Source organism: Talpa europaea (genome assembly GCF_964194135.1).
Source record: "Talpa europaea genome assembly, chromosome: 4".
Classification (NCBI taxonomy): domain Eukaryota; kingdom Metazoa; phylum Chordata; class Mammalia; order Eulipotyphla; family Talpidae; genus Talpa; species Talpa europaea.
The window spans coordinates 92,612,490-92,629,426 of NC_140070.1; the positions used below are offsets into that span (position 1 = coordinate 92,612,490).

General features: G+C 35.6%; 1 protein-coding gene across 1 annotated transcript in view; it reads left to right on the forward strand.

The window, feature by feature from the left end:
- The window catches only part of DZIP3 (DAZ interacting zinc finger protein 3), a gene marked incomplete at both ends in the record, with an annotated part of 78,415 nt that extends 64,373 nt beyond the window's left edge, over positions 1-14,042 (forward strand). The window contains 7 exons of the mRNA XM_084231707.1: positions 342-443; positions 2,192-2,317; positions 4,169-4,305; positions 5,911-6,031; positions 9,348-9,494; positions 9,582-9,680; positions 13,932-14,042. Coding sequence (XP_084087833.1) covers positions 342-443; positions 2,192-2,317; positions 4,169-4,305; positions 5,911-6,031; positions 9,348-9,494; positions 9,582-9,680; positions 13,932-14,042 — 843 coding nt within the window. The remainder of the gene's footprint in view (positions 1-341; positions 444-2,191; positions 2,318-4,168; positions 4,306-5,910; positions 6,032-9,347; positions 9,495-9,581; positions 9,681-13,931) is intronic.
- Between the last annotated feature and the right edge of the window lie 2,895 nt (positions 14,043-16,937).

Here is a 16,937-nt window from a genome sequence, read left to right on the forward strand (position 1 = left end):
TTATTTTAAACCTTCTTAATTTTTTAGACTATGTTCACATTATAATAGTAGTTCCCATTAGGGGCTAAAAATTTTGGTAACACTGAAGAATTATCACAAAGAGCTGTGAATTACATGTCTCTGTATTGTAACAGTCAACAGATACTTCTAAAAATACAACTATGTACATTTAGGAATAGTGGTCCATAGAATTGTTTTTATGTCAAACATTTTTTAAATTCTGACCTACTGGGTCACAAATCACTATTCTGTGTTGTATTCTTCAAAACTACATCAAGAATTCCCATATGCTTTTTCTGTGAAGTTGCTTTTGCTCTGAAATATTGCTTCTCTTCTACCAGACACAGTACAATGAACAAATTAACAAGGTGAAGCAAGGATTTGCCTTGAGTACCTTGCCTCCAATCCAACTTCCTCCACCACCACCCAATCCTGACATGCTGGTAAGAAATATGAAATTTTGAAAAAATGTACATCTTTGTCTTGATAAAATGATAAGGATTGTGAAACACAAAATATATGTTATGTTTAATATGTATTCAAAATAGCATAGGAACTTGTGCATATCATTTGAAAATATTCCTATTCATTCCTAAATAGTTCTAGTATATCATCTCCAGATGATATAATTCGTTGCCTGGCTCAGCTGAGATCAATACATAGGATCACACTGGATTTTAGGGATGCATGTGCTATCTAAAGAGGTAATATATTCTCATTCATCCTATCAATCTCCCCTATACTCTGAGCCAACTTTAACACTGTCAGCATATTGTCATCCCCTATTTTCTCCCTACTGGAGTATTTTAAAATAAACCTGAGATATCCTATAATCGCATCCATTTGTGCTTTACCATATATTCCTGAGAAGATGAGAACTCTTATTATTTGCTATAATCACAGTCTCTTACCTAAAAAAGTATAATTTTTAACATCTAATATCATTTAAAACTTACATTTTCCCAATTGCCTCCAATATGTATTTTCCTTACCTCAGTAGTATTTCTGGGTTGGTTATAATTACCTTTAAAAGCCCTCATTTTTAAAACAATACAAGTGAGGTTTATACTTTGCATTTGGCTAATTATTGTTCTCCTTTATGTTTGTAACAGTTACCATAACCCCCTTCCCTTTTATTCATGCATTTCTTTTGTCTAAAAAAAAAAAAAAAAAAAAAAACCAACGAGGTGTCATTTATCCACAGTCCAACATTGTTGATTAAACTTATTACATACTTGCAGTGTCATTATGTATGTTCTACTGTTTCCTATAAACTTATCATTAGATCTGGAAGGTTTAGAATCAGGTTCAATAGTTTTGGCAAGAGTACATATTTGTACAGAACGCACATGATGTCTCTCTGTTAGTGATGTTAAAAATTGAATGTCAACCTGATTATCCACTATAAAGTTCCCTATCAACCTTTCATGTGCAGGTTTTCAGGTCATTACTTAAGAGCTGTGTTAATGTTTATTTTTTTAATTCATCTAATAGTTGAACTACTGCTTTATGCTAGTGTTCTAACATATGATAGATGCTCAGTAAATCTGTCCTCATTTGTAGTTCAACCAATGAGGTATCTATCCTATTGGTAGATGCTAAGAAGGGCTAGCTTTCCACAACCCCATGAAAAGTACAGTTACACTCAGAAACATATCTACAAGAAACTAGGGAGAGTTGTCTTGCAGGCCCACCCCATTTTACCTTTCTACTGTCCTCGGAATTGAAGTCAGAATTCCATCAAGCAGTGTAAGATCCCTCAGTACAGAGTAGCAAAAGTAGTATTTTCTGTAGACAACTTTGATTTCTTAGTGAAATTTCTACTAAACATGGGCAGTATGCACTGAGGAGCTCCTTTTCATGGCCCTATATTACTACAGTTGCGAGGGAACCTTAAAGACTACCTAACCTGATCCTCTTATTTTACTGATTTGTAACCTTGGCATCCAGGGTTACTCAGCTAGTTGGAGAGAAAGTAGAAGTAGAAGCCAATTATCTTCTGTCACTCAGTTTCCTTTAGTATATTTCACTGCTTTTTGCTTTTCCAAACATTCATATATTTAACTAATGTACTTTGTATCTAGATTTTAAATCACTGTTTCCCCTGAACATTGCTCTGTAAGTTTAGATCATTGCCTATTTAAGTAAATAAGTAGGTTTTCGTCTTTTTATTTTACATTTTCTCTTTTAGATGCAGCAGTTCTTGGGACGACCCCTTGTGAAAGAATCCTTCTATAGACCCATACTCACTGTTCCTCAAATGTCTGCTGTTTGCCCTGGAGTCATCTCTGCAACTGGGCAACCTAGAGCTCCCCTGGTACAGAACACTTTTCGGTGGAATAGACGTTAACTAGTTATCACCACAGTACACTTCTGAAATAAATATTTTCTCTTTGTTCCTTTATTTGATAAGTGATGGTCATGGTGACGATGGTGGTGATAATGAATAGTTCCATTGAAGCTCTGTGTTAATGATGCTTATTATTAACTGATACTAGTTGTGTTTTGTGATATAAAAATCAATTTGTTTTCCATAGAGAATCCTTACAATTACAGTTTTGCTCCTATAACAAGCAACAATGCAAAATGGATTGAGATTTTAAATAGTTCATTTGTATTTAGCATGGCTTTTGGGTAGACAGAAAAGCAAAAGGGCCAAGTTACAACGAACTAAATTATGCCAAAGTCAAAGAAAAATTTGATTCACACATACATATATATGCATGTGTAGTAGGACAGTGTTTCAATTTTATCTTAAAAAAACCAATCTAAATAATATCACCTTCGACCACATACTGGAAAATACAACTCTTCCTACTTCAAATAGCCAGAAAACCTTATCCAAACCTGAATAAGCAATAGAGGAATTTTAAATAACTAGAATTATTAGATGTAATATTGACAAAACTTTTTATTAAAACAAAAATCTCCCAGAAGGGTGACATTAAATATATCTAATGAAAAAAATCTCTAATCTTGACTGTTCCACAAGTAGATATTAGTCAATTGTTTCTTTTGTTTGTGTAACTATATATTATAAATAAATGGACTCTGCTTATTTTTGTAAAAGGTTGCCTCTGCAAACAAATATAGTGGATATATGTTAACTAAGCACCACATGTTTTATCACCATGTTGCTTGCATGGTTTACTCCCACGCCATTCTGTAAGCAGCTATGATAAAGTTTTATTGAAAACAGTAAAGCCCTCAGCCTTCTAAAATTACTTTCTGATTCCTCAGGGAAAACTTGATACTGAGGCAAACCCAGATTTCCAGGCAATATTTTGCTCCTTCTCTGACTTACTAGTTTGCATAAATTATTCCAATGGTTAGAAGTTAATTTTCATGAATATAACCTTATATTTGAAAATAACCCTCAGAGCCATAGGAAAAAGTTGCCATATTTTTAATTATCATAAGTAATTGATTAGAACTCCAAAAATATTCACTTACCATTAAATAAAATCTTAATGGTTCTAAGAAGGAGCTACCATAAAATATGGAAGAAACTTTGATGGTTTCATGCCTCTGAGGTATCACTACAATTTTGTAATAGTGCTGAACAGACATTATAGTAGTATGGTCATCTTTATTTAGCTGTTTGAAAATTCAAGTTAACTTTTTCTAATTGTAAAAATAGTGTATGTTAATCATAAAAATGTGAATAATATAGAAATATACAAAGTATATAATAGACATCAACCAAGAATAAAGCCAAATTATCCTGCAGTTGAATCCTATAAAATCACTGCTTACAGACTGTTTAATTTACAGGCCTTTTTCTATGCATACACATTTAAAAACTTAATATAAAATGACCATGTACCATAAATACTGTGCCACAATCTTTTTTTTTTTAATGATTCGTAGTCTATGGACATCACTTATGCTCAGACATACAGATCTATCTTTAAGGACTTAATTAGATAATGCGATGACTTTTTACATATTTGCAATTACTGAGAGCAACATGTCCCGTTTTTAAAATAAACATAATTATAAAAATTAGAAATATCATTGTGCTAGTTAAGAAAAACTCTTCAAAGGGAACATGTATGTCAGTATTCTTCATTCTTCCCACTTCCTGAAGTATGGAAATGTCACGCTGCATTGAATGTTACTTCCTAAAGATTGAAGCTGATGGGCTGTAACTCTCTGCTCTTCACAGGTGACTGGTATAGCCTGGACTGTCCCAGCCCCTGTAGGAGAGGCTGTTCCTCCCAGTGCAGGTCTGGGAAGTGAACCCACAATGAATTGGGAGAAGATTATAGACAAGCTGAAAACTGCCTTTCCACAACAGACCAGGTACCTTAGTTTTTATTTAGTGGTGCGTACAAGTCATATGCTATAGTGCATAATTTCAGCACTGAAACATTGCAGATAAGTATAACATATACACACAAATACAGGTATTTCCTTAGCAAGGAAATTTTTCAAGAAGGGGTAGTATTTAATATAAGTCTAACCTAAACCTCTTCGTTAAAATTATTAGTCTTAATTCATGGGAGGACAAATCAAATTTTTAAATTTAGATTTGCTCATTTACTGAAAGTACAGCTAGTTCTAAACCTATCCAATTATCATACCGCCAGCTGCAATGATTACCTTAAAACTCACTTTGGAAATAGGTTGATTGTATAAGCCCAAATATCATCAGGTTTTACTTTTCTATTTCCTTAATTTATTTAGGGTCTTTCTAGTTTCTTCATTATGGAGCATAGTGAAATGCCGATTTTACTGTGCTTTTTAAAATTCTGACGTTAGCATTTAATACTTCTCCAAAAATGAAGTTTATCTTTACCCTTATATCCAAGGAAATAATTCTAGTGTTCACCAGTATTTTCAAGATGAACATTTTGAAGATGAACACTTTTTATCTATGGTGTACATACTGTTAAACTCTAGGATTAGCTTATTTTAGAAATAGAACTATAATACAGTTTTAATAAGAATATGTATAAAATGAGTATGTATAATGAATAAAATGAACAAATGAATATGTATAATGAATAAAGTAAATGAATAAATAGTACATCAAAGGTTATAAGACTGATGACATTCCACTTAATTTGGAAAAGAAAATTACTTCATCCTGCCCTAGCCTACCAAAAATGTAAATGCAGTTACGGGTCAGTGGACCATGGTAATTGAAAAGGAACATATCACTTAAATTGTCCTAGGATTTTTTTAATTACATAATTTGTCTTTTAATCTTTCCTTTTCTTTTTTGTTTTCCATTTCTGAGTTTTATAAAAATAAAACTGTTAACATTAATAGTTAACCAGTAGTCAGAGCGGAAAAAGGGATTATTTTGGTCCTGATTGAGAGTTTTGAAAGGTATGGTGTAAACAGTTCAGAATGCAAGTAGAAAGCAAACTTGATTTAAAAAACTGTTTGGAGGGGCCTCCCCGGTGGCGCAGCGGTTGAGCGCTGGGTTGCGAAGCTGCCCGCAGCCTCTGCAGCACCGGTTCGATCCCCGGCCACCGGGTGAGGGTCCCACATGGCGCGCAGACCCCTCCTGCCGCCCGCTGCTCCCCTCAGCAGTGTCCTTCTGCCTGCTCTGCTCCCTGCTCTGGCTCTGGTGAATTCTCTCACCCTCCTGCGCTTCTGACTGTACCCAGTGCTTGTATAAATAAAATAAATAAATCTTTAAAAAAAAATAAATAAATAAAAAACTGTTTGGAGAATAAATACTAAAATTTTTCACTCATGAACAGAGCATCATTCAAGAACATATTCATTTCATTTTCATTTAAGATAAATGTAGATTGATCTGTGATTTTTTTTTTATATCAAACATCTAAAGAGTCATGTCTATATCAGTGTTTATGTATTAATCATATGATAGGATTTTATATCTTGTTTGCATCCTTAAGGCAGTAGGGTAATTCTTTCCTTGATCTCTTCCAGAAAGGAGCTTACAGATTTCTTTAGGCAATTGAAGGATACTCATGGAAAGTCTTTATCTGGACTGACATTTGATGAAATTGTTTACAAGATTTCTCAGCTTATTGACCCCAAGAGAGCTCAGGTAAAAAGTAAAAGTCTCTCTTATTTCTACAGTCACATGTTGTAATTGTGTTTATAACATGTTCATGTTAAATCATCTATTAATAATAAATAATTTAACTTGACAAATGACATGGGAAATACTGAGCATCTGATCATCCTAGAATAAAACTGATCCTCTTGTAATTTACTCTGGGTTACTTTGAATGATCTTGAAGGAAGACTTTTTTCCCTATGTTCTGCAAAGATTTAATTTAGAGTGTATAGATTTCTGTCCTTAAATTGCTCTGAGTATATATGTAATATAGTCTATTTTTAAGGTTTCTCTTGATGGGCATAGTATAGTAATATCTAAAGAGATGTGAACCAATACCCCTAAAACATACTGTTTTAAAAATCAGTGTACCTCACTAATACCAAAACCGAACAAGGACAACTCAAAAAAGGAAAACTACAGGCCAATCTCCCTAATGAGCACTGATGCAAAAATCCTCAATAAAATTTTAGCTATCAGAATCCAACAATGTATCCATAAGATAATTCACCACGACCAAGTTGGATTCATTCCAGGGGCACAAGGATGGTTTAACATCCGAAAATCAATCAACGTTATCCAACACATCAACAAAAAGAAATATAAAACCCATATGATAATATCAATAGATGCTGAGAAAGCTTTCGACAAAGTGCAACACCCATTCATGATAAAAGCCCTTGAAATTCTTGGGATACAAGGAACATACCTCAACATCATAAAGGCCATCTATGACAAGCCAACAGCCAGTATCATTCTCAATGGTGAAAAGCTGAAAGCAATTCCATTAAGATCTGGAACAAGACAAGGATGTCCACTCTCACCATTGCTTTTCAATATAATACTGGAAGTCCTAGCCAGGGCAATAAGACAAGAGAAAGACATCCAAGGAATCCAAATAGGAAAAGAAGAAGTCAAACTATCACTATTTGCAGACAATATGATATTATACATAGAGAACCCCAAAAACTCTACAGAAAAGCTAATTCAACTCATCAATCAGTTCAGTAAAGTGGCAGGATACAAAATCAACACGCAAAAGTCAGTAGCCTTCCTATACACAAACAATAAATCTGAAGAAGAAGAAATCAAAAAAACCATCCCTTTTGTTATTGAAACAAAAAAAATCAAATATTTGGGAATAAATCTAACAAAAGAGGTAAAGGACCTATACAAAGAAAACTATAAAACACTGTTAAAAGAAATAGAAGAAGACACAAAGAAATGGAGAGACATCCCCTGCTCATGGATTGGAAGAATAAACATTATTAAAATGGCCATCCTTCCAAAAGCAATATACAGATTCAATGCTATTCCAATCAAAATTTCAATGTCATTCTTCAAAGAAATAGAACAATTATTGATGAAATTCATATGGAATCACAAAAAACCCCGAATTGCCAAAGCTCTCCTGAAAAAGAAAGAAGGGAATGGAGGCATCACACTCCCAGACTTCAAACTATACTACAAAGCCATAATCATCAAAACTGCATGGTATTGGAACAAGAACAGACATACAGACCAATGGAATCGAATAGAAAATCCAGAAATAAACCCACAGATTTATGGTCAACTAATCTTTGACAAAGGAGCAAAGAATATGCATTGGAGCAAAGAAAGTTTGTTCAATAAATGGTGCTGGGAAAACTGGGTCGCTACATGCAAAAGAATGAAGCTTGACCACCACCTCACACCATACACAAAAATCAACTCAAAATGGATTAAAGAACTAGACATAAGACCTGAAACCATAAAATATATAGAAGGAAATATAGGCGAAACACTACGTGATTTGCACATCAAAGACATCTTTACAGACACATCACCCAAAGCAGTGATAGTGAAGGCAAAGATAAACAGCTGGGACTACATCAAATTAAAGAGCTTTTGCACAGCAAAAGAGACAATAACAAAAACAAAGAGAAACCCCACCAACTGGGAGAACATTTTTGCACCCAACACTAATGATAAAGGACTGATCACAAAAATCTGCAAAGAGCTGATGAGACTCAACAACAACAAAGAAAATAATCCGGTCAAAAAATGGGCAGAAGAGCTTAAAAGAAACTTCTCTGAAGAGGAAATGCAAATGGCCAACAGGCATATGAAAAAATGTTCAACATCACTTGTCATCAGGGAAATGCAAATCAAAACTACCATGAGATACCATCTTACACCAGTGAGAATGGCACATATTAAAAAAACTAGCAACAACAAATGTTGGCGAGAGTGTGGAGAAAAAGGAACTCTTCTGCACTGTTGGTGGGAGTGCAAACTGGTCCAACCACTGTGGAGAGCTGTGTGGAGATTTCTGGACCTACTAAACATAGAGCTTCCATATGATCCAGCAATTCCACTCCTAGGTATTTACCCAAAGGACACAGAAACATCAATTCCAAAGAACACCTGCACCCCTATGTTTATAGCAGCACTGTTTACAATAGCTAAGCTTTGGAAACAACCCAAATGCCCAAAAATAGATGACTGGATCAAGAAGATGTGGTACATATATACCATGGAATATTACTCAGCATTCAAAAAAGATAAACACATGCAATTTGCAGCAACATGGATGGCGCTGGAAGGGATCATGCTCAGCGAAATAAGCCAAAAAGAAAAAGAAAAATACCGGATGGTCTGACTCATAGCAGGAATCTAGAAAACTTAAATAAGGGACCAGGAAAATGAATAACTATAAGAAAGTGAAAATCAAAATCAACAAAAAACTATGAACCAGAGACACTTTTAGGGGGGCGGGGGCGGGAGGGGAGGGATTGGGGTCAGAATGGGGGGGCTGCAATTGTATGGGGAATATAACAATAAAATTTATAAAAAAAAAAATCAGTGTACCTCAATAAAAATAATTTGATACATGTAAAAAGATTTCTCATGAATATGATTGACCTTTATTTACCCTTTTGCTAATTCTCACTGTATGCTATTATGTGCTATTCTCAGTACTACTTATTTTATTATTTTTTGAAGATTTATTTTTTTATTTATTTATGCATACAAGAACTCTGGGGTATAGGCCAGAGGTGTGGGGTGTGAGAGGATTCACCAGGGACAGTGGGCAGCAGAACAGTCAGATCTACTGAAATACACTGCTGAGGGGAGCAGTGGGCGAGAGGAAAGGTCTGCTGTGTCATGTGGGTTAGCTCCCTGGCCAGGGATGGAACTCAGGTTACAGTGGCTGCGGATACCTTGATAGTTCTGAGACTTAACCCCTTGCGCCACCAGGGAGGTCCTAGTACTTCTTATTTTAGAGCAATTCTTTAAAAGAGTGTAATATTTTTATTTTTAGAGTCAAGGAAAATCAGTGCCAAATGGTGGTAGTAATGTTTCACCCAGCCATACTGCACCACAGTCTAATGCTGCCCAGCCACCCAAGCAAGCCTGGAGGGCCCTCACTTCACAAAGTCCTGCCACATGGGAAGGAGCCAATAATTTGGTGAGTCTGGAATTGCAGATTCTAAATGCATTAAATTCGGGGAGGAAAAAAGGGAGCTGAATTTAACCTTTGTGTGTTTTTCTCTAGGATGATGAGGAGGAAGAGGAGCCTTGTGTGATCTGTCATGAAAATCTTTCTCCAGAAAACCTGTCAGTTTTGCCTTGTGCTCATAAATTTCACTCTCAGGTAATGCATTAAATCTAACTTTTTATTTCATTTTTATTTATTTTTAATTGAAGTAATATTAGGATATCCCCATCAGATATTGCCACCAAAAGCACCCATCACCAACTCACCCAGAGTCCCCCACCATAGTCCATTGTGCTTCCTTCCCTTTTTGTTCTTACCACCCGTCTCCCTCCTCCCCTCTGGATGCTTCCTTTTTTTTTTTTTTTAAATAATAAATTTTATTGTTATATTCCCCATACAATTGCAGCCCCCCCATTCTGACCCCAATCCCTTCCCTCCCGCCCCCGCCCCCCTAAAAGTGTCTCTGGTTCATAGTTTTTTGTTGATTTTGATTTTCACTTTCTTATAGTTATTCATTTTCCTGGTCCCTTATTTAAGTTTTCTAGATTCCTGCTATGAGTCAGACCATCCGGTATTTTTCTTTTTCTTTTTGGCTTATTTCGCTGAGCATGATCCCTTCCAGCGCCATCCATGTTGCTGCAAATTGCATGTGTTTATCTTTTTTGAATGCTGAGTAATATTCCATGGTATATATGTACCACATCTTCTTGATCCAGTCATCTATTTTTGGGCATTTGGGTTGTTTCCAAGGCTTAGCTATTGTAAACAGTGCTGCTATAAACATAGGGGTGCAGGTGTTCTTTGGAATTGATGTTTCTGTGTCCTTTGGGTAAATACCTAGGAGTGGAATTGCTGGATCATATGGAAGCTCTATGTTTAGTAGGTCCAGAAATCTCCACACAGCTCTCCACAGTGGTTGGACCAGTTTGCACTCCCACCAACAGTGCAGAAGAGTTCCTTTTTCTCCACACTCTCGCCAACATTTGTTGTTGCTAGTTTTTTTAATATGTGCCATTCTCACTGGTGTAAGATGGTATCTCATGGTAGTTTTGATTTGCATTTCCCTGATGACAAGTGATGTTGAACATTTTTTCATATGCCTGTTGGCCATTTGCATTTCCTCTTCAGAGAAGTTTCTTTTTAGCTCTTCTGCCCATTTTTTGACTGGATTATTTTCTTTGTTGTTGTTGAGTCTCATCAGCTCTTTGCAGATTTTTGTGATCAGTCCTTTATCATTAGTGTTGTGTGCAAAAATGTTCTCCCAGTTGGTGGGGTTTCTCTTTGTTTTTGTTATTGTCTCTTTTGCTGTGCAGAAGCTCTTTAATTTGATGTAGTCCCAGCTGTTTATCTTTGCCTTCACTATCACTGCTTTGGGTGATGTGTCTGTAAAGATGTCTTTGATGTGCAAATCACGTAGTGTTTCGCCTATATTTCCTTCTATATATTTTATGGTTTCAGGTCTTATGTCTAGTTCTTTAATCCATTTTGAGTTGATTTTTGTGTATGGTGTGAGGTAGTGGTCAAGCTTCATTCTTTTGCATGTAGCGACCCAGTTTTCCCAGCACCATTTATTGAACAAACTTTCTTTGCTCCAATGCATAGTCTTTGCTCCTTTGTCAAAGATTAGTTGACCATAAATCTGTGGGTTTATTTCTGGATTTTCTATTCGATTCCATTGGTCTGTGTGTCTGTTCTTGTTCCAATACCATGCAGTTTTGATGATTATGGCTTTGTAGTATAGTTTGAAGTCTGGGAGTGTGATGCCTCCATTCCCTTCTTTTTTTTTCAGGAGAGCTTTGGCTATTCGGGGTTTTTTGTGATTCCATATGAATTTCATCAATAATTGTTCTATTTCTTTGAAGAATGACATTGAAATTTTGATTGGAATAGCATTGAATCTGTATATTGCTTTTGGAAGGATGGCCATTTTAATAATGTTTATTCTTCCAATCCATGAGCAGGGGATGTCTCTCCATTTCTTTGTGTCTTCTTCTATTTCTTTTAACAGTGTTTTATAGTTTTCTTTGTATAGGTCCTTTACCTCTTTTGTTAGATTTATTCCCAAATATTTGATTTTTTTTGTTTCAATAACAAAAGGGATGGTTTTTTTGATTTCTTCTTCTTCAGATTTATTGTTTGTGTATAGGAAGGCTACTGACTTTTGCGTGTTGATTTTGTATCCTGCCACTTTACTGAACTGATTGATGAGTTGAATTAGTTTTTCTGTGGAGTTTTTGGGGTTCTCTATGTATATTATCATATCATCTGCAAATAGTGATAGCTTGACTTCTTCTTTTCCTATTTGGATTCCTTGGATGTCTTTCTCTTGTCTTATTGCTCTGGCTAGGACTTCCAGTATTATATTGAAAAGCAGTGGTGAGAGTGGACATCCTTGTCTTGTTCCAGATCTTAATGGAATTGCTTTCAGCTTTTCACCATTGAGAATGATACTGGCTGTTGGCTTGTCATAGATGGCCTTTATGATGTTGAGGTATGTTCCTTGTATCCCAAGAATTTCAAGGGCTTTTATCATGAATGGGTGTTGCACTTTGTCGAAAGCTTTCTCAGCATCTATTGATATTTGGATGCTTCAATTCTGTGGTCAGCTCTCAAGCGTTAGTTTTTAAGGTTGTCTTTATCTAACCCTTAGATAGGTTTGTCTATATTCCACACACTAGTGACATTATATGGCTTTTATCTTTCTATGAATTATTTCATTTAGCATTATCCCTTTCAGCTCCATCCATGTTGCTGCAAATCATACAAGTTTATCCATTCTGATAAATATTCCTTTGATCCATCTTCTTGATCCACTTATCTGTTTGTGGGCATTTAATAGCCATAATTGGCTATTATAAATAGTGCTGCAATAAACATGAGAATGCAAGCCTCCTTTCAAATTCGATAAACTTGCTTTTTTAATATTTACCACTAATTGATTGAGACTTATACTACCTTACTGTGTCATCATCCATTGCTGTCATGAGTCCCACTGGATATTATTCAGGACTTTTGGGTACCACACAAACACATTTATTCCTGTTTCTCCACACCAAGCCACAAATTGCACTGTGTTGTCTCAGATCTCCAAACACTTTACAGCAGACGGGGACAACAGTGAGATTTAATGGTACCAGGAAGACAGTTCCCTTGCAAAGAACTGGGAGGAATGTTAATTGACATGGCAGTTCAGTGGCAGTTTAGCAACAGTACTACTTCACCTAGATTTGCTATAAATAACACATAGTATCCTTTGTTCGTACCTAATGAATGTGCCTTATCCATTATAAAGCATCAAACTACCTTTATCTCTTCAGGCTCCTATTTATTTGCTTTTTTAAGATGCTCCATCTTGAATTTTGTTGTTAGAAAAATGCAAGGCTGACATATCTTATGTTGATTTGTGGCATATAGATAACTCCTGGTGTTGCTTCTGTCCAAGTACTTTTAATATATAATTTATGATCTAAGTCTTCTGTTGTAGAGAAATAATTTGACGCAGGAAAAGATAATCTTATAGAAGAAAGGCTTTTAATGGGCGTGAACATAGCCAGCTCATTCAAACCATGTCATTAAGCACCATTTCAAAGATACGTTATACCTGGTACAGGATTTTATTTTGTATCTGTTTTGATATGAAAAGATTTATACACAGTGGCTAATCCCAAAATATCTTCAGGAAAGATATTTAGCCACCTGATTTTCCCCTTTGAAGTTTGTATAGTCCTTTCCTTTTAGAAAATAAATGTTTCACAAACGTATTTTATCCTTTGTCATTGGCAAATGAATTGAAAGTAGATAATTTATTCATTGTGGGTTAGAATTAGTGGGACTCATATATAGTACCTATTCTTAATCCTTCCTATCTGTCCCGACGCTCCATTATTCACCCAGGTAAAATTTATTTGTTTTGAGAAAGTCATTATTAAAGTAAATAACTTAACAGATAGTTTATGGCCAAAGAAAATTACCATTGCCAAAGAAAGAGCAATCTGAAAAGTATATTCATCAATTTAACTTCAGAATAGCATAAACATTTTATAAAAGGTATTGGTTCCTTCGATATGTTTAGTTGTGACTTTTTCTGAGTTAAAAATGAATATAGTAAAATAAGTGAGAGAAAAAAATACAGGTTTCCTCAGTTAGAAAGAACAGCTATTCATCCATCCTGAAAACCGCAGTAGGATCCTAATAGAATACATGGCTATAAGGTGTTCTGTTGTTACTGACTATACACTGCTTAGCAAATCACAGAGGAGGTGCAATGATTGCAGTAGCAGGCTTGGCAACCTACCAGATGAGTCTATAAAATCTACCGAAGACATGCTGGTAACCCTGTTACAGAGTAACTGTTCTATCTGCTAATTTAAATCTGAGAGACTGATGTGAGTCTTTTTGTTCCTTAAGTGCATTAGACCTTGGTTGATGCAACAGGGGACATGCCCAACCTGCAGGCTCCATGTTTTGTTACCAGAAGAATTTCCTGGCCACTCCAGCCGGCACTTGCCCAAGATATGATGTAGATAGAAACTTCCTTCACAAAGGAAGTCCTGTTTTCAAGTCTCCAGAATTTAGTTTTGCCTTTTACTGTGAGCTGATAGTGCAAGTGGTGTGAAGCTGTGTGCTCTTCAGTATTATACAAAAGAAGCTAATTAATCTCATCCAAGCTGCAGCCAAAGAGGACAGATAAGATAAATCTTCAGGATTTATGACTGAACTGAGAGGCCTTAAAGAAGACGGAATTTTGAAAGTTACATTATATTTGTACTTAGTGGGTATTTTCTTCCAGCATAAACATGGTAACTGTTGGCATGTGTCTTAGGATGTCTTCTTTTCCTTCTTATTCTGTTCACCCTTTACTTCCCCTCACATACACATTTTAATTTCATTAAATAAATTTAAGCAAAAGTGAAATAGTAAATAAGTTGGAAAATTCCACAGATTTCAACATTCCTTTAATTTTAACACTTGTTACAAAAAAAAGTTATTGAATTATTTCCATTTTATCTCAATTCTGTCCTCTAAAACATGTAACAAGTTATGAAGAGATTTGGAGCTACTTCAGAGTGGGAACCATACAGTGTTTTATGTTAGAGCTGACTTACAAAGGCTTTTAAGAGAGGATTGTTAATTTCAGGAATTTTGTGAGCCAGTTATAAAACTGTTGGTAGATCGAAATCTGCCATAGTGGGATTACTTATACATAGAAATTGGTAAATGCTCTAAGGGACCACTTCCCCTTAGGAAGTACTTATTAAACATTTACCAGCACACACTGGGACCATGTCTAATGCTTCCTCATGTACCCAGTGTCTTAAACAGTAGGTACAGCACAGACATTCCCAGAATCAGAAATCAGGAAGCAGTAAGAAAAGGAATTCGTGTGCAAATTAAGTCACATACTCAGCTGAATAGTTGACATCTTATGTTGAGTTATAAACATGCTCTTTGGACCTCAATAATTTATACATTGGAGCGATTTTTTTTTTCCTGCCTTAAAATTTTCTAATTTCACTTTCTCATGCTGGGGGTAAGGGAACTGTATGTGTGTGGTTGCTTGTTGAAAAAGTTGATACCACTGGGCTAAGCTGCATATCTCAAGTTTATTACTGAGAACTTTCATTCTTAAAAGTAAAAAGCCTATTTTGAAAATAGTATTGTATAAATTCTGTAAGTGTTGTACATGTCTCTAGTTGCAAAATTAATTGGGTTACCTTTTAAGACAAATGTTACTTGGTTCCTATTCTTTTCCATAAATTAATGAAATTGAGACTGTGAATAAGTGTTTCCTCACTCAGCAGTTACATTATCTGTATATTTCAGTGTAAATGTATCTTGAAGTTACTTTAAATCTCTATTAAATCTGCCATTTCTGTATGCTAAAAATTTTTTTTCTGTAATGAGAATAGACTGGAAAATATGTATTAAAAAATTAAGGCTTTCATCTAGACATGTAAAATGCCAAAAATGCCTTAGAATTGCAAAAGTTCTAAGGGCCTTTAATAATTATCTTCTCTAACTTCTCAAGGTCATGGTGATATAGCAAATTATTTCATGAGATATTTCTTAGTTTTTGTTTACAGTTGCAATTTCATTTTCATGTGGGAAATAATAAATGTTTCTTAATTGAACACCTATTTTATCTGTGTGTTTTGGTTTAAGTATATCCTAATACTTCAAACTTCTATTTCAGATACTTACTTTTGTTTGATTGTAGCTAAATTGTTTCTGTTATTAAAAAGGAAAGGAAAATATCTAAAAAGGCAGTCACCTAGACTTGCAAATTGCTAAATTTGCTAAATACAACATTGCTAAATATAACATTCAGTCATAAGCCTCCTCCACAGACTGATGCTGCAAGATCTGCCATTTGTGGCTCCAAGGATGGTGCCAGACGACTTATAGCTGATATATATTGAGACTATTGAGAATAATCTAGTAGGACTGATCTCCTACAAGTCAGGTTCTGTTCTGTTGATGTTGAACGTAATGCAGTTGTGGGTTTTTTTATGTATAATTTAACAATAAAGATAATTATAGGGGTCATTCTACCATGAACAATGATCACTGCCCTGCCTGTGACTGCACTGGGGTCCAGAACACCATCCTGCTCAGAAATCCAACAAGGGATGTGGCAGTATTTACAGCAAAAACAATTAAATACCAGTAACATCAACTGCATCTACTATGAGAGCCTATATCTTGTAATGTTTTCATTCAAATTTATTGAATGTTCTGCATTTATAAAATACTCCTGGAATACTTCATCCCATAGCCTCTTTTTTTTTTTTTTTTTTAATAGAGACATGCTTTATTTATTTGTTTGCTGGTTTGTTTGTTTGTTTTGTTTATACATGCACTGGGTACAGTCAGAAGACACGGGAGGGTGAGAGAATTCACCAGAGCCAGAGCGGGGAGCAGAGCAGGCAGAAGGACCGAAGTACACTGCTGAGGGGAGCAGCGGGCGGCAGGAGAGGTCTGCGCGCCATGTGGGACCCTCCTCTGGTGGCCGGGGAGCAGCTGGGGATCGAACCGGCGCCGCAGAGGCCGCGGGCAGCTTCGCAACCCAGCGCTCAACCTCTGCGCCACCTGGGAGGCCCATCCCATAGCCTCTTGAGTAAGAATTCTAGGACTATAGTAGCTGAGTACTATGTGGTTATAGTCAGATAAAAGCAAATTGATACTAACTTACTGTAAAGATACATGGTTTCTGATCTTCTTGAATGGGCAGTTTTTAGAACTAATGGGTTTATTTCTTAAGTATAGATTGTAGGCCATATCACATTTATATATTCCAAGAGACCCTCTGGGAATATGCATTTTTTTAAAGATTTATTTATTTATGCATACAAGTACTGGGATACAGGCCAGATGTGCAGGGGATTGAGAGGATTCACCAGAGACAGAGTGGGG